At 46.5% G+C, this 26959-nt stretch overlaps 1 protein-coding gene across 2 annotated transcripts; it reads left to right on the top strand.

Annotated features, from left to right (window-relative positions):
• Nucleotides 1–1285: 1285 nt before the first annotated feature.
• RHPN1 (rhophilin Rho GTPase binding protein 1) lies at nt 1286–26231 on the top strand. 2 transcript variants are annotated; one of them, XM_065751817.1, is made up of 15 exons: nt 1286–1392; nt 9245–9360; nt 12857–12985; nt 14979–15054; nt 15706–15783; nt 16865–16989; nt 17374–17540; nt 18082–18269; nt 18394–18550; nt 20080–20199; nt 22547–22741; nt 22878–22954; nt 24231–24377; nt 25301–25459; nt 25759–26231. In XM_065751817.1, exons 1-15 carry the CDS (start codon nt 1291–1293, stop codon nt 25951–25953), a joined length of 2031 nt encoding a protein of 676 aa, XP_065607889.1. In that variant the 5' UTR covers nt 1286–1290; the 3' UTR covers nt 25954–26231. The 2 variants fall into 2 exon arrangements, with proteins under 2 accessions (XP_065607889.1, XP_065607888.1); XM_065751816.1 differs by having other exon boundaries at nt 9242–9360.
• The last annotated feature ends 728 nt before the right edge of the window (nt 26232–26959 follow it).

Below are 26959 nucleotides of genomic sequence, written 5' to 3'. Positions count from 1 at the left end.
TATAAGGTTCTCCTTTGCAGATGTTAAAGCTCTCTGAGATGGGAGCAGGATGCCTCCATTTGGGGCTCTCCAGTGTGATCCCTGTCGAGGTTTGGTGATGTCATGGTGCTGTCACTGTGTTGGTGACAGTGTCCTCACAAGGTTTCAATCCTAGCTAACTTCCTCATCAGCAACACGTGAAACAGAAAGAGAAAATCACAATGGAGACAGCACATCAGTGCAGGGAATTCCTCTTCCCATGTGCTCCTTGCCTTGTGCACCAGGATTAAAGCAGTCAATGCCGTTGAGATATTCAGCAGAAAAGGCACTGCTGCCATTCCAGTTAAATGCCATTTTCATCATTCTGATCCAGCAGCTCTTTTTGAATTCAGAAACCCCGGAGGGAGAGAAAAACACATTATAACCCACTGCTTTCCACAGGATAACATGAAACACTCAAAACCTCAACAAGGGACAATCGTACAGGAAAGGCGGACAGGGTTTAGTTTATTTTGGCTGTTATGAAACAAACTCCTGCAATGATTTAATATACACTAGGCTAATATTTCCCTTCATGAAACAGCTGAATGGCACTGACGTGCATAGGACTCATCATACACAGGTGCACTCTCATAAACTTCATTATAGAAACAAAACCTGGACTAAGGGACCTTTTTGGGATGACACATGCAACACTGTGACGGATGCTGCACATTTAAGGGTCCTGAATGCAACTGAGAATTAACATTTTCCAACTCCTGGTCATTTTCCATGACATATTTTTTTTAATAATTTTTAAGGTTCGTTGTAAAAATAAAAGATTTTACCTTTTTTTTTTTTTAATTAGAAGATTTTTATTTCAATTTCAGTTACTTTTTGCCAGCGTAGGACAAAAGCCCTGGATGATGCAGCTGTGCCCCCATCCAGATGTGCCCAGGGTCGCCCAGATGTGCAAAGGAGGGGGGCGGGGCGAAGCGCCCGCCGAGGCCCCGCCCCTCGCGTGACGTCACAGCGTTCTAATTCCCACCGTTGCTACGGGCGACAGCTCCCCTTTCCCCCCTCCCTCCGTTCCCTTCTCCGTCATCCATTGGACAGAGGCGCCGTCAATCCGTACGGTTCCCCTTTCCTATTGGCTACTTCCTCCTTTCGCCCCGCCCCCCCGCCTTGCTTATGCTCCGCGCCGCCCGGCGTCGCGTTTAGTACTGAGAAAGGGGGGGTTGGGGGTGAAGGGTGCAACAGGAACAGGGCCCCTAGGGGGGAAAGCTCCCTGCGGGAGTTTTGGGGGCAGCACCTTCCTTCACCCCCCTGGAAATGATGCCCCCTGAGGAAGACGAGCAGATCACGGTTGAAGGAGGTGAAGGAGTTGGGGGCTTCGCCCTTCTGCGAACCCTGAAGAGCGGCAGTGCTCGGAAGGTGAGGTCTGGGATTGGGGGGTTGGGGGGGGGGGGGGGGATGGTGTTTAACACTTCTTTCTCCCCCTCTATAATGTTGTTCTTTATGGGGAGGAAATCATCTGTGCTCTCTAAATTGTCTTAAGGTGTTGTTTAGGGTGGGAGGGGGGAGTATGGGGTCCCCTTCTACCTCCCTGCTTTTGAGTGCTGTCTGGAGGGTATGTGGGGATCCCCCCCCCCCCCCCCCCCGTCCCCACTGTCTGTGGATTTTGTTTAAGGGTGAGGGGGGGTTATCACCCCTCCCCCACATGTCCACTACTGTCTCCCAATTACATGCAAGTGCTCCTTCTAACTCAGTTCTTCTCCATTTCGTTTCCCCCCTCTCTAAAGCCCACCCCACTTCTGGAGGTGCTATGTTAGGGTGCAGCCCCGTTCCCCCCCCTTCATCCCACTGTGATTCCTCCCCTTATTCCAGCAATTACCCTGCTGGTGCCACTTGATTAATTAGTGGGATGAGCTCTGTCCTTGGGTGCAGCCAACTCCATGTTGAGTGCCAATGTGAGCTTGCACCCTCCTGGCATTGCTCTTTAAATAAAAGCTGCCCCAGTATGAGTATTTCTTAGTGGGATTTTCATGCACTTATCCTGTTAGCAGCTAGAAAAGCCTTCGCTCTTATTCCATCCCTTTTGCGAAGATAATTTTCCAAAGGACTTGATCTTTTTCTCAGTGTGTTGCTGCCTTGCTGCAGCCCTTTAGACAAAAAAAAAATAAATAAGGGAAAAAAAAGCAACTAGCATGGATTGGAAAGTGCAATCTGTGGATCAGACTGATCCTGGATCACTCAAGCCACTGCAGCTCTGAAGGTTGCAACCTTAAACCAGGCTGAGTTCACCCGGGGCTGTTTCTTGATAGCAGGTGCCAATTTGCAAGGGAAGATTAACAGGGCCCCTTATTTCCCATTTACCCATCTGAGTTTTCCTTCCTTCAGTGTATTCTGCTTTGAACTGTTGGGAGAGGATAACGTGGCAAAACACTGCCAAACTTTAAAGGGGTAAAACCTATCAGAGGACATGCAGCATCTCTCCTAGTATGATTTTTCCTTTCAAAGAAACAACTGAATGGGACTTCCTGTAAGTACTATCAAATTTAAAGTATGCTCTCAATATAACGAGCAATATATATATTTTTTTCCCCCACTCTTAGACCATGGGTGTAGCCCCACGTGTTCATTCTCTCATGGGGGATCACAAATGCTATGGTGTTGCTTTTTTTGTTTTTCCCTGGGTTAGTTTTGTGGGGCTGTGGATTTGATGCATCTGTTTCCTGCTGGCTCTGTGCCCTGGCTCCCATGACACACAGAGTATTGCAGCAACTGCACCTTCCCAAAAATGCAAGCTCTGAGTTGAAATTAAAAAGCCCAGTGCCTCGTTTCTCTCTCCCTTGTCTTTCTTTCTTTTTTCCCCTATGGGCACTTTGGGAAGTTTAAAACCTTAATCCTCAACCCATTTGTTAAAGGACTGTGTGATGTAACCATATTCTCAATAAAGGTTTTAGAGGTTTTAGCTGGTAATGTCTCCCACAGGAAAAACAGCTTTCAGCCGGAGTGCTCCATGAGATTAGTTCTGTGATGAGGACTTTTCTATATAAATAGACATTAAAGGAGCACAAGCTTTCACCATGTCTGACCTGTTACCTTGCTTGTAGCAGTTCACACTCTTTTCTGAAATGGGAAAATTGAGGAATTATTGATGACTTTCTAAAACAGAGGCTTTCAATGCCTGCTTCAGCTCGTGGAGCAGCTCTCTGGGTTTTGTTTTGCACTGTCCCAGGGCCTAACCAGGGTCACTTGTCCACTTATCCTGTGCTACCCTAATCTACGCCTCATGGGCTGCAGTGGGGAATAATAATGCTGGATGACAGCTCTGGCTGCACTGACATAGCAGGGCTTTTACACCAGAGTTATTCAGGCAATGAAGTAGGTGTGGGGAGCATGTTGTCCTATTGCTAGGGCAAACTTTACAGCTGCTTTACCAGCTGAGCACATAAAAAGCCCCTTTTTGGGGACAAACCCTTGAGCATGACTATGTTAGGAGACAATATTACATCTCAGAGTGGATGGGAGTACCTATCATACTTATGAGTTGGAGCTGCAGTCATCAATTGCTGGTAAAGATTTGGAGTGCACTGAGACTGCAGCCATGCTCAGTGTAGAAGTTAACAATTTGGTCTCTGTGAATTTTGCATGGGGTCACCTACCTTTGCACGCACTGCACTGGGATTATACTTTTGGGAGTGCTTCCTGGGTGAAAGTGGTCATGTTTCCTTGTACTTCAGTGTTCTTTTGCATGTTGCTTTGCATGGAAACTGCCAACCAGCAGTGCTGGGCAGGTCAGTGGTTTGCCTGGTGCTGTGGGAGCTCACTACCCGAGGCTCTGGAGGACAGAGACCTTTAGGATTAGCAGTAAACAGAGGCCAGCATCAGCATGTCTTCGGTGTTGCCCACAAATCTTGATGCAGGACTTGCACTTTGGACATGATAGCTTGCTCACAGTGGCTCTATACAGAGTGTGCCTTTCTTGGCTGTCAGGTGTCAGTCACATTTGCCAGCCTTGCTTGTATTTTCACTCTGAAAAACTTTTTATTTGGACTCTGCTGTTCTTGGTACGTGTAGGAGTAGCACCTGGGTTGGCTCTTAAGGGAACAGATTGGGTAGAGGGTGGGTTATGGAACCAGACTCCTTGTGAGCCCCTGGTGTTTTGTATTTATGCTTGGAGTAGCCAACCTCAAGTTTTGGTGCAAGGAGGGAATGGGACAGCACTACGTAGGTCAAGGGATTGAAATCACCATGAACTGACCTTTCATAAATAAAACAAGGTATGTATTCCCTGGGAAGGAAAAGTTAGGTTCCTTGAGGAACATATATGGCAATCTGGGATAACAAAGATGCTGAAGGCAGTTGAGACAATGGGGATATAGTGAGCTGCGCATCATAAATCACTTTGTTAAATGCATCTGGACTGTTTTGTGTATTCCCAGTATCCAGCATCTCCTGGGTTGATTTAAATTGGAAGCTGTGATCGGTCCAACCCTGCTGTTAATCCAAGGTCCTGAGCTCTATACTTGACAACTGTGTTGATCTCAGTTGAAAGATTCAATGTTGAGTAGCACTGCAGCTGGAATGTGCTCCTGCTCATGTGCAATGCATGATTTGGGCTACAAATCTGGGGGCAGATAATTCAGTTTGCATGAAACCAGGTGACTTAGCCCATCGGAGGGGATGGAAAAACAAAGTGAGTTATGGCAGAAGTTCACCCTCTACGTATTATGCTCCTGGCACCAAGAGTTTCCCTATGTTTACGTACCCAAATGCCTTGATAAGGACTGGCTCATGCCTTGCTCCCCTGCTACTTTCTCCTTGAACCTCTGTGGGTGGGTGTGGTTGGATTGCTGGGTGTACAACCCAGGTCAGCAGCAATGAGTTCACCACTTCAGTACCATGAATGTCTACTAGGTATGAATTAAACATTTCCAGCTTTTCTTTGTTATTCTGTCGGCTGTGTACTATCTCCTGTGATTTAGCCAAGCTCTCCAGGTAACCAGGAGCTGTTGCTGCAATTCCTCTTGGGGCTATAACTAAACTTACACCTGTAGACTCCATTCTCCCTTCTCATTTTGATAGATTAATTCCTGGCTTGTTACCGTGCTCCTAAACTGTGAATTCCCCTTCAGACAGGAGTGCAACAGCATCTCCAGATGCTGCAACATAAAAACAACAAAAAATCATAGAGTATCCCAAGTTGAAAGATACCCTTGGATCTGTGTTTCCATTTCCTTCTTGCTTATAACTGTACCAGCACATCCCAGGATTGCTTTTCTTTTTGACAGCTATCCCTAGGTGACTTCAGGTACTTCAGTTTTGCTTTCCTGCAGTCACTTCCAACTACCGAGCTCCCTTTCTTCAAGCACAAATGGGAGAGCAGAAATTAGTCCTTTTGTACTTGTCTTTGTTCTTTGGACTTGCTGGTCTCCACCTCTTCCCACAAGTGATTAGTGTTGTCTGTTATTATTGCCTGGAAGAAAGCTGGAAGGCAATAACAAGGCAGTGGCCTTGTTTTTGTGCCCAGGTTGTAAATAAAGCCCTGGGTGTGCCTTGTCACCCAGGTCACATCCAGGTTTCATCTCCCCACGTTTACTGGAGACACAAAGAGCAACATGCACTTGATGATCACCTGTAAGCAACCATTCCCTAAGGACTTGCTTAGACAAGGCAACCTAACCATGTAATTGCCTTACTTAACACTCCATATGGGTGCTCTTAAATGAGAAGTCACCATTATATCACTGTCTATATCACCACAGAGATAGGATTTGAGTTACAAACCTTGATGCCCCTCCATGGGGATGTCTTTTGGCTTGGCCTCATCTTGATGTTGAGCACTTTCTGTCATCTTTGAATGCTGAGGGTTGAAGGTAATATTATTTGGAAGACATCATTTAAGCATAAAATTGCTGCAATAGTGCTGGCTTTAATCCTGCTTCATCAGATGCAATGATCTTCAGAGCTGGACACAACTTCTGTAATTTAATGGCCCGCACCTCATTCATTTTCATGGCTTTCTTAACATCTGCTTCATGCTGTGGGCATATAAGCTGTTCCATTCCCTTACTACTACACAGTTTAGAGCCTTCTGTTAGAAGAAGCATGTGCTTGCTTTCACAAAGGGAACCTGAGAAATCTCCTATTCAGCCTGGTCACTTCCTAGGCACCCAGCTATACTCCTGTACCAATGTCCTTGGGTGCACTCAAGAGACTGAAATACCACATCTTTCTTCTGACCTTTAAAGGGTTGATCTCAAGAGCCTGCACAGAGAAGAATTAAGTGAGGAAAATCCTTTTTTATAACTTAACAGTGGGGTTTGGGCTTCTCTTTGTGTGCTCTCTTACATAAGGCATGCTTAAATCCACCACAGCTTACTTTACAAACTGTGCTGTAGCATTTAGCTCTTGGTTGCAGCCTGAAGAGTATGGCTAAAATACTGGGTTTCTTTGAAAGCAGGCTGTCAGAGGATGGGCACGCTCTCTTTTTCTCCACCCAGCCTACTTTGCAATTGAAATATGGCCTTTTAAAACTTGTGCTCATGTTTCCTTCTGTATGGAAGTTAATCTGAGCTAGTTCTAAATTGCCTTTGCATTATACAAATATTGCAGAGCAACTTCTCCAGTGCTCCTAGTTGGAGGCTAGGTATGGTGGGCTTGGTGTGGTGACTTTTTGTCCATAGTGGAGACCAGACGTGGTAATTTCCCATGGTAACTTCGATGTTAAGACTTTGATCCATGCTGACCAGTGACAATTCTTCTAGACCAACAGCAGAGCCATTGGAGACTGAAAACAACACATAAGAAGATTCCATGAAGTCCCTGAAAGCAAGAAATCTGGAGATCCTGCTTTGCCATCCTTGCTGGGCTTTGGTGTTGTATCAGGTGCTCCTATATCTGACTTCCCAGCAGCTTTTTGCTGTTGGTATGGAAGCTCATATGGGAACTGATAACTATCTCACTAAATCTTATTGAGGAGACATACAGTGTTCAGGCAGAAAAAGCCTTGCAGCTGTATAAATAGCTTAGTGTCTCTTTTGGGGGTGAAGCCTAGGCAAATCCCAATGCCAAGACATCTTGGGTGTTGTCAGAGCATGTTTACATCAGAGCTTGCAAGAGTTCCTGAAAAGCATCTCCTCTGTTCCTGTGTGCAAAGCCAAGATGATGGATGATTATCAGTGCTGCTGTGTTTGCATGTGTGAAGAAGGTCTTGTTCATCAGTTTTGATGTGGTAATGTCTTAAATTTTGTGCTTTGGTTACCTCTCTCATCCTTTCTCAGCTGCAGTTCCTTTGGCTTCCTGATCATGTCATCCACATAGCCTTTGTTCTCCCCCACCAGAATGTCTGAAGAACCAGCTCCAACCAAACTTTTGCAAGAAGTGGTGACATCTTAAAGTTGATCAAAACTCTTCTCATGCAGGAGGAGGAGGATGCTCAGCTGTGTTACTTCGTCACCAACAGTGGGTTGACAGCAGCATTTCTGGATGCTGCTTGTGTCAGGAGCTGCTACTGGAGCTGTTTGTGTTTTGGATGGGGTTTTGTGGCCTTTTTTTAAAGGGGAGAGCATATGGTTAGAGATTCCTCATTTCTTTTCCTTCCTCCAGTTTCTGGATTTTACTTCCTAGGAAGCAGTCATATGTGCAAGATGGTTGTGTTTGCCCATGGTGAATTCAGAGGTGATGTTTTCAGAGCACCTTTTTGTGTGTTTGCTCTTGAATGTCTTGGCCCTGGGATTTGTGCAGCTGTTGGGGTGTTTTCATTAACATCCTACTTAACTGCTATTGCAGAATAATCACAGCTCCGTGCTTTCAGCTTGGCCCTTTTGTAACTTCAATTTGAATTTGTGGATTACTGTAAAGCACTAAGCTTGCAGACTTACAGTCCAGATGGAGTGACTCTGATTCTTCGGTCTCCCATCTACCAATTAGGAGCTGAAATCATATTACTTTAATGAAAAAGTCTGTGTTAAGCTAGAACTGGGCACCTGTTATTGGATGTCACATGAGACATGAATTCCCAGAAGGCTGAAATCCATGAAAATACAAAGGTTTTCATTCCCTACATTGGAATCAAAGCTGGTCTGACACTTTTTTCCCCTCCGTTTTCCTCCTGGCGCCCTAGAAAAATAACTTGAGTAAATAATTTGGAAAGAAGTCCTCCCAGAGATACACTGTGATCTAGGGAGGTCTCTGGGGATGTAACCAAGATTTGTCCATGCTTTTTGGATTAAAGACTGATGCAGCCCATCCTGGGGGTTGGGCTGAGGTCTGGGGAAGCCCACTAAGAAGGGGAAAAAATGATCTGAGAAAGTGTTTTGGGCGGGGTGAAAGCATGCACTGTTGGAGCTCAGTTGACCCTCTTGGGTGTTGAAATCCACCCTCTTAAATGGTGTTCTCTCAGAGTGTTTTTTACCCAAGCATCTTTCTTGCACAACAGGAATCGTCTCTGCTTGCACAGAGCTTTTGTGGTCCTGGATGCAGAGATGCTGTTCGTGGCAACCCGTCTGCCTGGAGCATCATGTAGTAACCTCCTGCCCCTATGGGATGCAGGGATGTTTCCATCTGCTGTTTCCCAAAGCCAGCAATTAAATCTGCTCCCTGTTTGCAGGAAGTCTGAGCTGAAGCTCATGTAGGAGGCAGGGATGGAATTAATTTATTGCTTTGTGCAGCTTGCATCTCCATCCTGTGAACTTTTGACTTGCTTACCCTTGATCCCCTGTAGTCAGCAGGAGATGGTAGCACTTACAAACACAACCCTTGAGCTCAGGAACAGATGTGATGCTATGTGAGCTTGTCTGCACCCCCCAGGATGGCTCTTTTCACTTATATTGTGTCCAGATGGCAAGACCTTAGTAAGAAGATGCCTAATTCCTGTAACTGCAGTACTTAGGAAGTCTTTTCTGAATAGCTTAGAAAACAAATTTACTGTAAGCAACAGGTGTTATCTAATAACATCTTTTCAAGTGGCTCTGCTGCCTCCTGCAATGATAGTCCATTCCCAGGCTTAGCAGCATGCGTGAAATCCAGACTTTCCATGCTGCAAATCAAGTAAATATTTTGCAAACCTTCAGCCCCTGGCATCGCTGATGTGATTTTTATTCTCCAATCATGGGATTTTGGCTGTTGGAGAGCATCAGCCCTGAGCAAGCCCAAAGCCACTGTGCATGTAGCAGTGATGGGGTGATGCAAGACCATCCTTGAGAGCAGTGGGGGATGGAACAAGTTGGAAACAGCTGCCATGATGCCATGGTGTGACCCTGTCCCTCTCTCTCAGCAGGGCTGTGACCCCTTTGCCCAGACCCAGCGCAGCAAGCTGCAGCACCGACGGGCACGGATCAACCAGCAGATCAACAAGGAGATGAGGATGCGTGCTGGAGCAGAAAACCTTTTCAGGTGAGTCCTGGTCCCTAGAGCATCTGTTTGCTTCAGGGATTTGGCTGGGGGTAGAAATGCAATTTCCTTGTATAGGGAAGGAGGTATAAAACTTTTTTTTTTCCATGTCTGCTATGAGCCACTACTGTCCAGGAAGCACCTGCAGACTGCTTGCAGAAAAGGAATGGTTTTGAATTATCAGCTGTTTTTTCTTCACATTTTTCAATCTTTTCCCCTTCCCTAAGAAGCAGTTTCATCCCCTGCTTGCACAAGGCTTTTCCTTTAAACCACTATGAGCTTGTCTGCAAGTGTGCATCAGTCACCAAGCAGCTGCTTTTTGTCCTAGTCATGTTTGCTTAGGGCTCCTATGGCTGTACCTTGCTTGGGCTTTGCAGCACCCATCCTGGAAATTCCTGCCCTGTGTTCAGTGCAATGCTGATGCAGTGGGGGTTAATGAAAAGTGGTTGTTTTAATGCCCTGCAAGCCTGTTAGAAAGCAAGCTGGGAATAGATACAATTACGAGAGCAAATGTTGAACTGGAATTGAGCTCTGACTGCAGACATCCTGCATGATATCCCAGTAAGTGGGTCAAATCCAGCTTTATTTAAAATAAAAGAAGGCTGTCACAGTTATTCCACCCAAGGGAAATCTGTTGGAAAACTCAAGCATTCCTTTGCATGCAGACACAGCCCAGCAGCTCTCCATCCTGCTGCGAGGATGCATTTATGGGATGGTGCAAAAACTGCTGCCTCTGCATGGCTTTCAGTTCACAGCTGGTTCAGCACATTGCTGCCATTCCTAAAGAGTGGTCATGATGAAGTCATGATGTAATAGCCTGTATTGTTTTTTTTTTTTAAATAAATCAAAACATTTACTGTCTTTTTAACCTGTAGATGACCTTCTTTAGAGCTATAGTGCATGTATCAAGTTCCTGAATAAATCTGAGCAGGTGTGTAGGCTTAAGATATTTTCTTTTATGAAAACTGCTTTTTTTTCCCATGTTTATCTTGTGATTTTAGCATTGTTCCTCCCATGCTCTCCAATAAAAGAAACTTTTTTTTTTTGCTGTTGAATTGGGATGATTTGATGTCAGTGATATATGCAGCAGAAAGAAAGGAGCTGTCAGTGTTCTACCACAGTGAGAAATGGAGTTTTGCAGGTGGATGAGAACAGCAGGAACCCTCTGAAAGATGGGTTCCTGGAGGTGAAGAGGTTCAAGGCCCTGAAGGACTGTAACTCATCTAAATAAAAAGTCTGTGAGATCTCCATGTGCCACTCCACGTGTCTCCCTTTTTGCTATTGAGAGGAAAAAGAAAATCCCTGGAAATGTGCAACCTCAGCAGGAAATGTGCCCAGCTGTGGTTTTGGTGTGAAGAGCGTGCATCAGAGCTGTTCTGCCTCCTCCCTCACCAGGGAGTGAACAAAAATGTGATGCAAAAGCCACATTAATTACTTGTCCAGGGAAGGGAGGGATTGTTTTCCTGCAGGGGAGAGGCAAATGCACAGTTGGGGCCCTTTTCTGGCTGAATCAGTGGTTTGAATGTGCTTTGGTAGCAGTGATGTTTCCTTCCTTCCATCCTCCCTCCAGTCTAGCTTCCAGCTGATAAGTGGTTTTGGGGGGCTTTGGTGTTTGTAAATGTTGAGGAGGGAAAAAAGGGAAGGTTGTGCCTTAAATTAAAGGCTCAGAGGGGAAGACCATATTAGGTTTTGAGCAATAACCTTTTTAGACTTGAGTTGCACTGACCTAACAAATATATGCAAAATGCAAAGAAAAAACAGTGCTCTGCCCACCCCAGATTGCAGTTTGCAGTTCCTTTCCACTCTTAGTTTAAAAAAAGCATCATAAATCTCAATGCAGTTTCCTAAGCTGTTCAGCTCAGTGTCAGTCCTCTTTTCTGGAGGAGCTGCCATGAAGGGCACATTAGCAAAACGCACATGGTGTTTTGCTCAACATTGTGTTTTGGTTTTTTTTTTTTTTTGTTGGATAAATAATCAGTAGAGGAAACTCTTTCCTTGTTCAAATACTGGAGTGCATGGAAGATAAAGGTGTCGCCAGTAAGCCATTTTTTTTTTAATAACTCAGAAATCTTTGTTCAACGTTAGCTAAGCAAACAGCTGATAATTTTACTTTGTGTGCTCTTATAGAGATCAATGACTAAACGTGAAAATACCAAACCCTTTACAAGCACAGATTTGCTCTTTGTGCTACTAGTAAACAATTGCATGCTGCCAAAATCACCTCTCTGAGAGTTGCTGTGCTTCAGAAAACACTTGCAGTGTGCAAAATGAAATGCCCCAGGCTTAAAAATGTTCATTTTAAACCTGGTTGCAAGCAAAACTATCCTGGAGATGTTCATGTGCGTATGTAAAAGTCAGGTTGGTGACAGCTGCACAACACCTCTATCCAGGAGCTGATTGATGTGTGGAAGATTTAAATGATGACCCAGTGCTGGTGTGTGGGAAAGAGGGAATTACTTTATTGATACAGTATGAGAATTGCAAAAATCCCTAAAGGTTTTTAAATGGAAGCAGTTGTTGAGATCTTTGGACTTGCTCTGCTTCTGCTTTGTTTGTTTAAAATAATAAAAAAAGCATTAATCTTGGGAAATTCCAGCAAGGGAGGTGAAGAGGAGGAGACTTAAAGAGCCAACATCTTGAAAGAAAAGCAGCATAGCTCCTTAGGTCAGGGCAAGGGCCCTGAAGGATGATGTCAGTAATAAACAAAAGCAATGTGCTCTGTAAAAACTGGGGGAAAGTGTTGCCCTGGCCAAGCAGAGCTCATGCACGTGGCATTTTTACTGCATCCCAGTGGGGCTTGGTGTGATTTAGGGCGAGCAGCCAGAGTTCCTTTCAGCCGACAATTGCTCGCCATTGGCTTTGCTTGGCTGCTGGGTTATCTCTCCCTGCTTTAGTTTAGAGCAGATAAGGAGGGTATAATCAGCCTGGGAGTTTGCTTTGCTGAGAGCAGGCAGCTTGCTGCAGCTGAAATCAATCCTCAGTGTTTACATCTCCTGACATGCATGAGAAGGAAGGGAGGGAGAGTGGATTTGGTGCTGCTAATGGGTGAGCGTGGCAAACCTGGCTCTTGAGAATGGCTGTTTGCACGCACAAAGAAGTTTTTCTTCCTTAAGTTGTGGTCTAAGCATAAAGCACAGCTTATGTTTGGTGTGGGCTAACACCTTGAATGCTCATAACCAAATTGAAAGGTATGGTGGATGTGGAAGCATGAATGAAGCTCATGAGGGGTACTGCTTGAGAGTGCAAATCATACAGGTTGCTCTGGGGGAGAAATAGAATAGACATCCCCAGCAAAATGCAAAGAACTAATTTTTTTCTCTTGCTTTATGAAGAATCAGATGAAAATAGCCATGAAGGCACAGCCCTCCAGGAAGGTTTGTACAGATGTACATGGCAAGGAAGATGTAATGGTATCACACCAACAGATAACTTATTTGCTGTTCTTCAGCTCAGCCAGGCTTTTACAGGGAGATTTGATCCAAGCAGTGCTGTCTTGCAGAGCCACCAGTAACCACAAGGTCAAGGAAACAGTCGCACTGGAGCTGAGTTATGTGAACTCAAACCTGCAGCTGCTGAAAGAGGAGCTGGAGGAGCTGAACAGCTGCATGGATGTCTACCAGAATGACAGGTAGGGGTTTTGCCTGGGGGTGGCTGGAAAATAGAAGACTGGGGCATGGGACAGATTGGACAGAAAGAATTTTTCAAGCAGAGAGCATCCATCCATGCTTCATCTACAAAACTGCCAGGAGAACAAACTCAACACCTTTCTCAGCATATCCTTGATGTGATGTTTCTGTGTGGGTATCTGTGTCATTTAGATTCTGATGTCCCAAAGCAGGAGGAATAGAGCAGAAACAACCATCAGTCTTCCTTGACCTCATCTCCTTGTCTTGAGCGTCCTTCTAGAGCATGATGATTTTTAGAGAGATATTTAACAGAAGTAGTTAAAAGTGTACCCAGTCTCTTGTTCTAGCTGATCCTAGGATGATTTCTTCTCCCATCAAGGGTATTAGGTTTTACCTCCTCTTTTTGAAGTTAGACCTTCTGTTGATTGAGAGGTTATGTTGCTTTGAAATGCTCACCCAGTCACCTCATGCTTGACTTGCTGGAGCCATTTCAAGGAGGAGAGAAAAGCAGAAATCACAGAGGCAGAAAATACCAGGGATGCTGCAGTAAAGTGAAGCTGCAAATGTTCCTCCCCTGTCTAAAACAGCTGAATGGTTGCCTGGATCTTCCTCGGGGCAATTATCCTGCTTCTGGAGACAGAAGGATCTGCAGACAACATCACTGACTCCATCCTGTTTGCTGCACTGCTGCTAAATGCAGAGCAAAGATGATCTGGATGTGTGAATGATGCATTAGTGTTACAGAGAGATGAGAAGGCTCAAGGAGATCCCACTGGTGGCCATCAATCCCTGCATGACCCTGGATATTTTCCCTCTTCCCCAGCAGTGGGCTGGTGATGGGATATTGCAGTTTGGACTCCCTGGATTGCAAGCATCCTCCCTGAGTTCTACCCAAATGTGTGTTTCTTTTGGTTCAAAAAGGAAATGACAGCAACCCCAAAACCCTGCCTAAGATAAACAAAAGCCCCTTTGTTTTCTCTGGGCATTGGATTCAAGTAGAAATCTTGTTAGAGAATGAACAATTACTTTTCTGCTCTAATTATAGCTCTTGAATCTGTTTATTCAGTGAGTATGAATAGACCAGAATGTGGGTGCAACCCCTGCTCCCCAGTTTAACCCTCTCAGGCCTGTGATGTGCTAATCTATGTTTCTGCTAATGTGCAGTTTCTAAAGATAATGAGATACGGCTGTTGTGTAAACCTGGTCTGTTGAGGGCTTGATCCTGCCTGGCCTGCCTCTTGTTTTGCCTTTTGGGGAGCCAAGTGTGAGTTGGGAACCCACCGAGGGTTCTCACCTTGTATCTGTATGCAAGAGGCAGAGGATGGGACCCCACTTGAGAGTTTTTGCAGAGCAACAAGACTGTAATTTTATGCATGCTCAGGGCCCTTGGAGACCATCACTTTACTTCTTGGCAGCAAAAAAATCAAAATAGCAGCAAAATCCCACAGAAGATGATCTTTCCTGGAAGTCCTTATGGTTCCTTCCTCGGTTCTGTGCAAATGCTTTGCTTTACTCTTGGAAAACAAACCACTCCCAGCTGGGTGTTACCAATGTCATCCTAATCTTCAGCGTTTTACAGTATCGACCTGGTTGTGTGATAAGTTCTATTAATAACCAGCTGCTTTTAATAGAGGCAGCAAATTTCAATATCAGGTGGAGCTGCACTCCTGAGCTGGTCCTTATCAGCAAGTCTTTATCTGCGACGAAGCCCAGATTAGCACGTAGGAGCTTGTGAATCCATGACCTGTGCACACATCACTCCCATTTCTCAAGGGCTGTTAATTAAAGCAGCTTTGTCATTGCAGCCTGATGTGGTTGCTGTTGTACATATCAGATAAAAGCAGAAATATAAGTTATATGGCAGACTGAAGGTTATCAGCATGGTTTCTGTGCATATCTCAGTGCAAAGTGCATCCAAAGCACTGAAATTAGGTTCAAATTTTACTCTTAAAAAAAAAAAAATTAGCCACCAAAGAGTTTGTTGTCTTCTTCCAGTGAGTCCATCAGTGTCCCCATGATTCCTTTGGGCCTGAAGGAGACGAAGGAGCTGGATTTACTGGTGCCACTAAAGGTGAGCAAAGGGGTTTTGCACCTGAGATGCAGTGAAGGTGGATGGAAGAGTGCAGACTTGCACTTTGGGGATGCTTCTTCACATGGTGTAAAGGTTGTAAAAGCAAAGAGACCAGCACAAACAAGGAGGTGTTACAAAAAAAGGAAAATAAGTGCTTGGCTATCCCTGAAGATATAGGTTTGCAGAGAAGGAACTCCATAAAAGAGGGATCTCCAATAAAAGAGCCTTCCTCAGTGGCAGTCAGCCCTTCAATGAGATCTAAGAGGTGATTCACCTTCCAGTCATACAGGTGAATCACCTTCACATGTGCTCCCAGGGCTGACCAGATCTTTCCTTCTGATGTTTATTCAGTGGTTCAGGCTGTGACTCAGCAGCTCCCCTACACATGGTCATGGTAGGGAGCTGTAGGGAAGATGTTCAATTTTGGAACAATTACAAAAAAATATATTTGGGTAGAAAAAAACAGGGAAAAAAGAAAATGGGTGTCTGGAGTAGTGGAAAAGGAATGTATTTTGGAGAGGAGGAGCTGAGTGGGGACATTACTTTCCGTGGTGCAAGATTTCTTGCAGGGAGAGCTGACAGGTCACCCTTTAAATCTTGAATACTTGTTTCTAATGGTTATTCAGGTTTGTCTTTTCTTTCCCCATCCAGGATTTCATCAGTGAGCACTATGGAGAGGAGGGTGTCATGTTTGAAAAAGAAATCAAGGAGTTCATGGAGCTGCGGCAGGTCAGTGTCCCTCGAGATGCAAAGCCTTACTTTGACTTGTTGAGGAGGTGCTATGTGCTCACTGCAAACTGCACCCTTGTCCTCGTGTCTCAGGGTGCTGCATCCCTGCCTTTGGTTCAGAGGCTACAAAATGTTACAGACCTTTTGGTAATTGTTTTCTATCTCCGAAATGGAGTCCTTTAATGACCTGATAACCTAGAATGAAGAGCAATAAAAATACCATGCCATCCATTATTGTTGTTTTATGAATAGCTCACCCCTGGCAAGGCTAAATGACTGCTCTCTCTCCAGCTTACACGCAGCATAGTGCTTGGAGAAGAGGAAGTGTAGAGCAATCCGGTGAAGGTGATCTTTATTCTCTCCTACAAAGCAGCTCTCATAAGTAACCTCAGTTTTGCCTTGCCATAAAGCTTTGATCTTAAGAGCGGAAAGAAAAGGCTTTCTCAAGCATTATGAAGGTCCTGATCCTGTTCTTAGGGCTGTGGGAGTGGTGCCCTGGAAAGCCACAAGCTGGGAAGACTCGTGACTGAAACTAGGAGAGCTCTGGCACTCATTCCTGTCTCGAGTCAAAAGTGAGGAAAAAGTCTTATTTCTTCCCTAGCATTAATTCCATCAGACTTTGCATGAGTTTCTTAAAAAACAGTCAAATCCCAGCTTGGTTTAGATGAGTGTTGACACCAACAGGGCTGGCTCAGCCCTTGCTTCCAGGCTGTTACCTCTGATCAGGGTGCCCCAACTTAATGTCTCCCCAGCCCTTCCTGTACCATCAGTTGCATGAGGGTTTGCCTCTTTACAACCTTCTGAAAAGTAGAGAAGCCACAGAAATAAGGCTTATTTTTCAGCATTAATACAACCCTGCCCCTTGCCTGCATGTGTTAGGGTAGTCCAAAAGAGCTCAGCTTCATGCTGTTCCCTTCATCCCCTACAATCTTGCCCACAAAGCCTTTTGGATGGAATTTCTCCCACCTAGGCTATAGCCCATAGGGTTGACCAGCATGTGCAGCTCCATAAATCTCACCTTTCCCTCCTGTTTTCCTCTCCTCTCCCCAACATATCTCTTCTTTCTCTCCCATCCCTGCAGGCGATGCGTACCCCCAGCCGCAATGAGGCTGGACTGGAGCTCCTCATGGAGTATTACAACCAACTCTACTTCCTCGACAGTCGCTTCTTCCCTCCCAGCAAAAGCTTGGGTGTTTTCTTCCACTGGTTGGTGCAGCTTTTCCCATCCTACCTACGGGGAGCAGAGAGGGAAGCAAGGCTGGGTTTTTCCTCAGGGTTTGTCCTTCTTCTGAGCTCCATCACAGAGCAGCCAATGCCAAGGGTTATGCTGGGTTTCGTTCTTGTTTTTAGTTTGATGACACTCCCCTGCACCCTTCAGTAGATCCATTGAAGGCAAAGTGAGGCTGTGAGGAGGCATGGTGGTGGGAAGCAAGTCTGTACAAGATGCAAAAAGTTCTCGAGGCCCGTTCATGTTTATCTTGGACAAGCAGAACCTTAAAGGTTCCTACCACCTCAAAATTCTGTGATTAGGAAGGAGCAATGGCTGATGGCCTTGGTGCTCTCATCCCTTCTGACTCTTCCCTTCTCCAGGTACGACTCGCTGACGGGGGTTCCGTCCCACCAGCGGGCACTGGCCTTTGAGAAAGGCAGTGTCCTCTTCAACATTGGAGCCTTGCACACCCAGATCGGGGCACGGCAGGACCGTGCCTCCCTGCCAGGGCTCAACCAGGCTATTGATGCCTTTCAGAAGGCAGCTGGTAGGTGGATTTTCCTTCTCTGTCTCCTTCCCTGTCTCTGGGTAGCGGTCAGAGTATATTTTCTTACAGTAGGGATGATGTGAAGGAGAGGATCAGTTGTGCAAAGAAGGTTAGGGGAGTCCCCAAGGGATTGCTGTTATCCAAAGCTTTAAGAAAAAAGCTGCAGGGAGGAGGATGGCTTAGGAAGCAAGGTAGCACCCCTAGACTTTTTTTACTGCACTAGCATTGTCTTTTACAGTTAGATATTTAAGTGAGCATCCTGGGGCTGTTCTTGGTGGCTGCTCTTTTCCTGCATCACTCACAAAATCCCAGAATGATTTAGATTGAAGGTCTTGGTCCATCTGGTCCAACCCCTCTAAGTTGAGCAAGACCACCTAGAGCAGATTGCCCAGGACTGTCTCCACATAACTTTTGTGCACCTCCAAGGAGGAAACTCCACAACTTCTCTTGGAACCTGTGCTCAGGCATGGTAAAACCTTCATGCTCCAAACCTTCCTCACCTGTATGCCCAGCAGCTCCCATCATCTTCTCCCTATTACAGGTGCCTTTAACTATCTGAAGGAAAACTTTTCCAATGCTCCCAGTCTGGATATGAGCACTGCTTCCCTCAACATGCTGGTGAGGCTGATGGTTGCCCAAGTCCAGGAGTGTGTTTTTGAGAAGGCGACCTTGCTGCGCACTCAGAAGGACTTCCTGACATGGCTGCAGCTTGCTCAGGAGGCAGCCAGGGTAAGGATACCCCAGAGAGATCCCCAGAGCCCCTAAGAGGAGTAACAGCATCTTGTCACTACCACCCAGTGAGCATGCTGAATTCCAGCCCATACATCTCCTATTTGTGTTTTGACACCCGCAGGTGGAAGAAGTCTACTTGCTGGTGCACCAGACAATGACCCAGGCTCATGTGAAGGATTATGTTCCCTTCTCATGGACCACCATGGTGCATGTCAAGTCAGAACATTTCAAAGCCCTGTCCCACTACTTTGCTGCCATTGCTCTCTGTGACTGCCCAGGTGAGTGCTTTGGCTCAGAGATGGCTGCTCAGCTAAGTGCTGTCTTCATGTCATGATGTTCTTAGAGATCTTTACCAACCTAAGTAATTCTCTGACTCTGTGTAGCAGCCTGGTGTTGGGGAGGCATTGTGAGAAAGAATTTAAAGGAGTCTTGTATGGGATCCCATAGATTTTTTGGGATGCTCTGAGCTGCTGATTAGATTGATTCAGTGATCTGTACGCGGTGCAGATGTCCCCCATATTTCTGTTCATGCCTTGCACGGTGCTTGCAAAGTCCTTCCAAGTAAACCAGCAAAGAAAGATCTATAGGGTTGTCACCTGCTGTCCCCCTTGGATCTGTGTGTGTGTATCCAGCCAAGCAGCCTCCAGAACCACATAATTATGTGTTGGACCATCCAAGGGCTTAATAAAAAACAGCAATAAACTCCTGCAAACCAAGAAATCTGGCCTACTTGAATTTACTTGCCAGCCTTCTGGCTGACTGCCTTGGGTGTCTGTGTGCAGTACTGCTGTACCAAAGCTGGGTGACGTGGCTACAGGGAGCCAGCTGGAGTGTGGGAGCAGGATGTGACCCATAATCTCCATCTGTGCTGTCACCATGGCCCCGTACAATCAATTTTGTGTCAGGCTGAGGGTTTGGAGGCAGGCAGCTGATGCACGCAGGAACTTGTGGTGTCAATCCACCATGTGCTAAGGACAGAGCTGGAATGCTCCTGGAGATGATCTTCTAGTGTAGGTTCATCTTTTTGGCCTAGGGTAGCATTCACAACACTGCCATGAGCACGGGGGTATTGCAGGGCTTGCTAAGGGATTTAATTTAGTAGTTCAGTGGATAGGGATGGTTGGACTGGATGATCTTGTAGGTCCTTTCCAACCTAATGTATCTGTGAATCTATGAATCTGAGCTACTGGGCTTATATATTGCATAAACGGGATTGAGCAAGGACAGTTACTGGGGTGGAGATGGAAGAGAGTGGGATGCCATGGGGATGGCAGAAGGATGTGATAGAACTAGGTTTGTGTGAGGTTACAAAGGATGAGGCCAAACTTCTCCCTGAAATTCTGAAGCTCTTTGCCTGTGCAGATGACATGAGACACTGGATGGAGCACAAATCTGCATGAGATCCCTGGTTCAGGGGCTTTGTTTTGCACCAGCACCCTACAGAGATCTCATGTTTCCACTCACTACATCTCCAAGTACACGCTGTGGTCAAGAATAATGAATCCTTTACTCCTCAGCTGGCTAGCAATAGGCTCCTAATGCTGCTCTAGGTACTGGAATGGGACAGGTCAGCCCTGGAGGTGCTCAGTACCAATGCCAGGGCTGCTGACAGGGCTTTGGCATCTCCTATGAGTTGGACTAGCAAGTCCACAGCACTTACTTGCTTGTGTCCAGCAGAGGAGGCTGCTGTATAAACCAAGGAGACAGGGAACAGCTCTGGATGAGGATAGTGGTGTAGAAATCAAGCATGCTGAAGTGCTTGGAACCATGTCCTGACTTTTCTTTTCATCTCTTTTGTTTCTCTTAGCTGCATCCGATACTGAGCTGCCAGAGCATGAGAAGGCTTTTCTCCAGTTCCACGTCACCATGCCTGAGGGACCATCGCTTCGTGTTCTACTGCAGGATCCTGAGGAAAGAAGGAAGCTGGGTGAGCACATCCATAGGGGCAAACTGCCAGGTTCGGGGAATGAAACCCTGAGTCCTCATGGGAATGGTATTCATGGAATCATAGAGTGGCTCAGGTTGGAAGGGACCACAAAGATCATCTACTACCAACTCTTCTGAGCTTCTGGTGGTGAACTTCTACAGGACCTCTCTATACAACAACACCTTTTGTTGAAAAGAGCCTCTCCTGGGAAGGCAGAAGAGCATTATGGTTCCCTGTTAAGGTGTTGAGGACAACTCATGGTGCTTGTATTGACACATTTCGCCAAGTTTAACAGTAAAATCTCAGGCGCTTGAGACAGGTAACATCACACAACACAGCACAGAGAAATCCATGGGGACCTGGAGCTTTTGCAAAGGAGCTTGGCTCAAACTTGCAGCTGCCTTGACTTGCCAAGAAGAAGCAGTAAAGGCTGGGGGTGGCTTTTTTTTTTATTTTTTTGCTGCATCAAAAGGCTTGGGAGACGAGAGCTTCCTCCCACGCAAATTTTCAGCTTCAGGGAAGAGACTCAGCATTGCTTATTCAGCTGAAGTCATGTTTTAGCAAAGAGGCAGGAGTGAGAGCAAGCTCAGTGCCCTGCTTCTGGGGTGTCATCTTCTGCTTGCCTCCTCCACAAGCTGCCTCTTAGTCTTCTTTTTTCCAAACGATCTCCAATCAGTGTTGGCTTGTGAAAAATTCATGTGCAAACCCCAGCTACAGCTCTAATTTTGGTCTGTAGGAAGGGAAGAAACTTGCAGCATTATAACCATCTCCCTGGAATGATATTTTTTCTCCTTCTGTTGTCTCATGGTCTTAGAACATTGTGTTTTATTCCACCAACTTCAACAAAACAGAGCCAAAAGCTTGCACAACTTCTATTCCTGACCTGTATTTTCCATGCTGTTATCTACTTGTTCATCAGTGTAAATGCAAGAGTTAGTGATAAATCGTTAAAACCTACTTACTGTAACACTTTCTTGCCCAGAAGCAAGACTGGTTGTGAGTGCTTGCTTAGAATATGATTGATTCATTTGATAAGATTATTTTGGAGAGTGTCTCCCTCTCTGTTTTTCATCCAGTCTCAAAATCTTTCCTTGATTGTGACATCTTGCACATCTGTGGTTCCTCTCACTCAGGGTGAGCTCCATCATAGAGTGATAGAATGTTCTGGGTTGAAAAGAACCTCAAAGATCATCAAGTTTCAACCCCTTTGCTGTGGGCAGCATTGCCAACTACTAGACCACACTGCCCTAGAGCCACATCCAACCTTGCCTTGAAGCCTCCAGGGATGAAGCATCCCCAACCTCTCTGGGCATCCTGTTCCAGTGCGTCACCACCCTCTGAGTGAAAAACTTCCTCTTAATATCTAACCTAAATCTCCTCTGTCTTAGTTTCAAACAATTCCCCCTTGTCCTATCACTATCAAACCATGTAAACAGTTGTTCCTCCTTCTGTATATATGTTCCCTTCAAGTACTGGATGGCTACAATGAGGTCTCCCTGGAGCCTTCTCCAAGCTAAACAAACCCGATTCCCTGAACCTTTCTTCATAGGAGGGATGTTCCAGATCATCTCTCTGGCTTATGTTGCCACCGTGTGTCCTAAAGCAGGAAATGCTCCATGCACATGTGATTTTTTTGATACTTCCCTCTGTATGTATCTGTATCTTTAGCTTAGCATAGGATTATGTGTGACTTTGATCCCGGTCTCTTGCAAAGGGATTGTTTGCAGGATATTCATAGGGCATTTATTTTTTCGTCTGCTCTCTTTTCACAATTTGTTTTCACGAAGTTGAAAGTACTTTGATGGCCAATTGTGAAGTGGAAAGTGAGAAAGGGGCACCAGAAGGGATCTTCAGGGCATGGTGAAGGCTGTGCTTAGCCTAGAAAAGAAGCATCTGCAGCAGATCTCCCCGAAGCTAAAGTGCTGTCACCAGGAGGAGAGGGCTCAATTGTCCTCTGTACCCACTGGGGACACGAGGCAACGGAGAAAAGTTAATATGCATAGATTTAGGTTAAGCAATAAGGAGGAACTTTGGAGGCGGTGGTGCCAGCCTCCCTCTCTGGGTGACGGCAGCATCCTCACCAGTAATTTTTTTGGGAACATCTGCCAGCCCATCTCCTTCTTTACTCAGGGGATTGAAGTAGGTCACCCTTCAAGGTCCCTTCCCAGCCCTCCGTTGGGCTGACGGCTGGGACCTATTCCATTTAGAGCCCGTTGGCAGGCTGCAAACGTGACGGGGGCCGTCCCTGAGTCACGCTGCTTTAGTCCGTGGGCAGCCGAGCGAGCGACAGAGCTGGGGCTCAGAGCAGTGCCGAGCTCTCGGGCTGCCATCTCTCTGCTTCCCTCAGGCAAAGCTCACCTAAAGAAAGCCATCATGAAGCACGAGGAAGCCATGAGGATCCACGGCTTGTGCAAGATCCTACGGAAGATGGACATCCTCCAGGAGGTCCTCTCCTTTGCCCATAAGCGCTCGCTGAGCAAGTATTCAGAAATTGACCACGAGGAGGATTTTTTTGAAACTGGAGATGCCCCGGATATTCACCGTAAGTGGTTTTCAGTATGCTGTGGGTTTTTATGGGTCACACCGTTGCTGTGCGGGGAGCAGGATGCAGAGGCAGCAGCTGCCACTTGGACTTCTTCCTGACCTGGTGAATGTGCTTTTCTCCCCCCTTCTATTAGCCAAAACACACCAGAAGCCGGAGATCAAATCACCCAGCTTCTCTCAGGTGAAGGTGACCGATCTCTTCCACAGGCTGGTACGTAACAGCTCCGAGATGGGGTGGCCCCATGGGAGCAAATGTCACCTCCTCCCCTGCATGCTCTGTTTTCCTTCCTCCTGACACAGCCACTCTCTGAGAGGGATGAGCTAATTCCTTGTAGATAGGACCTGGGCAGGAGAAAGAATGGGAGGGCATGTGTCCATCCCTGAAAGACCTAAATGGATTGAGCCAGGTTCAAAAATCCACCCTGAATGTTATTGTGAAGTTTCTCCAGTGCATGAGGAAGCAGGCATAGGTGTTTTGGATGGGTTTTGGTCTATTTAGGGAAGCAGAGCAGGTTGAGGATAGTGTTGTCCCTAGGGGTGACACTGCTCAATCTTCGATATATGATGTTGACCAGATAGGGATCGCTATGAAAATCCCACCTTTATCTCTGCCATCTGTGGGCTCATGGGGTCCTGGGGAGAAGGGCTGAACTTTAGGGCTGCCTTGGAGGCTGTAGTGACTGCACTATCATAGGGGTTGGAAGGGACCTCAAGAGATCATCGAGTCCAACCCGCCTGCCAAAGCAGGTTCCCTACACCAGGTACCTGTCCTCATCCCCCAGGCACCTGAAGCCCACATAGCACCTTGAGGAAAGGTTGAGTTGATTGGGATATAATCATCACTTCTGCTTTTGGGGAACCTGTGTGGAAGGCGGGCAGGTATATGCTGCTTCTGGGAGAAATGAAAGATTTTTTGAGAGGTCTGACCCTGAAGGTATGACCCATCCCAGTGCCTTGTACCTTATTGTTGACCACCCCAGTCTTGTTCTGTTTCCGAGAGCAAGGCTGAAGTGGAAACCTCATCCCTCTCATCCCTCCCTTTAGTTCCAGAAGGGGGGAGTTAAGGAGCCAGCTCTGCACCCGACGTTTCTGTTTCATTTCTTCAAAGAGTGCAGTGTTTGAAATGATGCCAACTCCCTGACCTTGGTGAGACCTTGTCCTGCCTTGCAGGGAGGATGTCATAGAACCATGACCTAAGCTGCTTCTAAGAGAATAAGAAAGGAGGGCTGAAGTCCTTTCCAACCTGCACAAGACTGGATTGCTGCTCACAAAGCTGTCTTACAGATGATTTTAGCTCCTCTAGCTTTATTGAGCATAAATGTGCTGGCTTTTTGGACATGCAGGCATGTGCAGGCTCATAGCTGCATTATCAGAGAAATGCAAAAGACAGGCTTTCTTGTTCTGCTGCTTCTCCATCAAAAGTTGTATGTCCCCGCTGAGTTGCTCTTGCACTGAAAGGTGCTTTCCTCATTTCTGCTTTACACCAGGGGCCCCTCTCAGTTTTCTCAGCCAAAAACAAGTGGTACCCAATGCGGAGAGTCCATCTGATGAGAGGAGAAAATGGCTTTGGGTTCACACTGCGAGGAGATTCCCCTGTCCTCATCGCTGGTGTTATCCCAGGAGGCTGTGCTGCTGTGAGTACTCTGAGCCCTTCTGTCCTCACCGGGTGCTGGAGGTGGGGGAATTCCCCTCTGAGGGTTGTGATATTGGATGGAACAAGATGTCAAACACACATTAGCACTGTGCAGACTCACCATGTCAGCTTTGCAGTGGATCAGGAGTAATTTTGTTTTCCAGCAGAACCTTTCTTGGAGCATCCTGGTGGGATGCCCGAGGGGACCCCAAGATCCCTCAGCACTGTTCTGCATCCTCTGTGCCACCCAGATCCTAGAATCTCCTTAATTTAAATCCCCTCCTTTGGGGGGATGGAAAGCTTTTAAAAGCAGATCTGAACTGCAGTGTGTACCCTGCTTTACCAACACTGGTGTCGCTGAGCTGGAGTGGAATTGCACTCTAGATAGACACCAAAATGTGGATGCTCCCATGTGGATAAGTTGATAAACCTCTGTTGCATCTAGGCCAGCATGTCCTTGCTGTGGGTCACTCCTGACTGTAATGTCTCCACAGCTGCAGCCTGGCACATGCTTTGCTTTAAGCATGTCAAGTGCTTTGTTTTATTTCTGACACATGGAATGAGTGCTAAGCTTGCTCTGTTTTCCCAAGGGTCAGAGCTTGCAGGCACTAGTTTTTGATTTTATAGACCTATAGCATTTGACCTAAGTTGAAGTTGGATATGCTCTTGTCTCAGAGCTTGGGATTTCATTGCATGCTGGGTACTGAGCATAGCCATCACCACGTTTGTGAGAATTGTAAAGCAGATGAAAAAACATCAGGATGATGGCTTTGAATATTTCATAATGTAGGCCATACCCTAGCCCTCCCCATGCCTTGTATTTCTGTAAGGTCAGGACCTGCTGGGCGGGGAGGAAACCAATCAGACCTCATGCTGCATCACTGTTGAGCAAAAATGGGTGAATCTTCTCTTTTACCCCTGCAGGAAGCTGGATTGAAGGAGGGTGACTACATCATCTTGGTGAATGGCAAGGATTGCAGGTGGTCCAAGCATGCTGAGGTGGTGCAGCTGCTGAAGAGTACTGGGGAGGAGGGCGTGGAGATCGGAGTGATAACCCTGCAGGGCTCAGAAGGGCCAAAAGCTGTAAGTCACATCCTGAGCCTCGGATGGGAAGCTCTGGGGGGTGGAGTGAGCTATGATCTGCTTAAGGCTTAGCTCTGTACCCATTGTGCAGCGGGTTAGTTTGCAACCAGCCTGGCAAATATAAAGCAGGTAGCAGCAGATGGAAAACTTCTCCATTTTGCTCTTGGCCTTGAGAAGATCAAGTTGCTTCGCAGCAGAGGTTTCCCAGTGCCCTGGGGCAGGGCTGAGACCAAGCATTGTATTTGCACCCTCAGCTCAGTGCTACCCTGCCTTTTTTTTCCTCTCTGTTCCCCAAACAGGCGGAGAAGAAAGCAGCAGCAATGTCCTCTGGCGGTGGGCTGCTGAAAAGCAACAAAGAGAACAGCCGGAAGAGCCTGATGAACAGCAAAAGTGCCAGCACGCTGCTGGTCTGGAACAAGAAGAGCAAGAGGAGCAAGAACAGCACTTACAGCATCCCCTTCACGGCCGTGGGAGACAACGAGGCTATGTACTGAGGCTAGGTTGTGTCTCGTGAGCTCTGGGGCTGGTTGCCTGTTGATCCTCATGAGCTCTGATTGCCTGTATGGGCTGCGCTGGTGTCGTGGCCTCATGGAGCATCCCTGTTCTAGAGGATGCTGGGACCCCCCCTCCTTGGGGATGCACTGCTGGTCAAATCCTCTCCAAAGAGGTGAGGAATGCACAGCCACTGTTGCTGCTGATTGCTGGACTCCTCCTTCTCCTGTGTTAAACTCTATGGGGAAACACTGATTTTTTTTTTTATTTTTTTTTTGCTCTTAAGTGGGTCAGGGAAAACTGTGCTTTAGGTTAAAGCAGAGACTGGTTTGTGTTTTCTGCTCAGCTCAAGGAGCAGCCAAACCAAGCCCAGCCATTAAAGCAAAAGCTGTAACCTTCTCTAGCATCTCTCAGGCTTTCTCTGCAAGGTAGAAGGCAGCACCATTGCCGTGCTGCCCACTGCTGGTAGAGCCAAGTTGTTCAAAAGCTACCAGAAGAGAAAGAGAGTTTCAGTTTTGTGAGCCCCGTGTTAGCCAAACCCTTGAGGGCAAATGGAGATGATGTTTGACTCCTCTATTTTTGGGAGAGGGTTTTGCTCAGGCACCAATGATGTGCAGTGATGACGTTTTGGGGTCGTGCTCAGACCTGCCTCTTGTTAGGCAGCGCTGAGCTGCACATTTGGGTCAGTCTGGACAGGACTCTGAGCAACCTGATCAAGCTGTAGATGTCCCTGTTCTTTGCAAGGGAGCTAGATTAGATGACCTTTAAGGGTCCCTTCCAACTCAAACAATTCTGTGATTCTATCCCTGCTGTGATACAGCTTAGGGGTGTCCCAGCAAGCTAGGATGTCACTAACCACGTCCCCATTGTCAGGTGGCAGTGTATCAGGTCTTCCATCACATAATCAGCAGAGGGGCAGAGTTTGGGCTGCACATTCCCTTGAGTTTTGCAAATAGCATAGGGTTGGTCACATCTGGGCCGGCTCAGGTAGAAATAAGAGCATGGGTT

Source organism: Cyrtonyx montezumae, unplaced genomic scaffold, assembly GCF_038088225.1.
Source record: "Cyrtonyx montezumae isolate F1298 unplaced genomic scaffold, pur_monq_1.0 scaffold_8, whole genome shotgun sequence".
NCBI lineage: Eukaryota > Metazoa > Chordata > Aves > Galliformes > Odontophoridae > Cyrtonyx > Cyrtonyx montezumae.
This window is presented reverse-complemented; position numbering and strand designations above follow the sequence as displayed.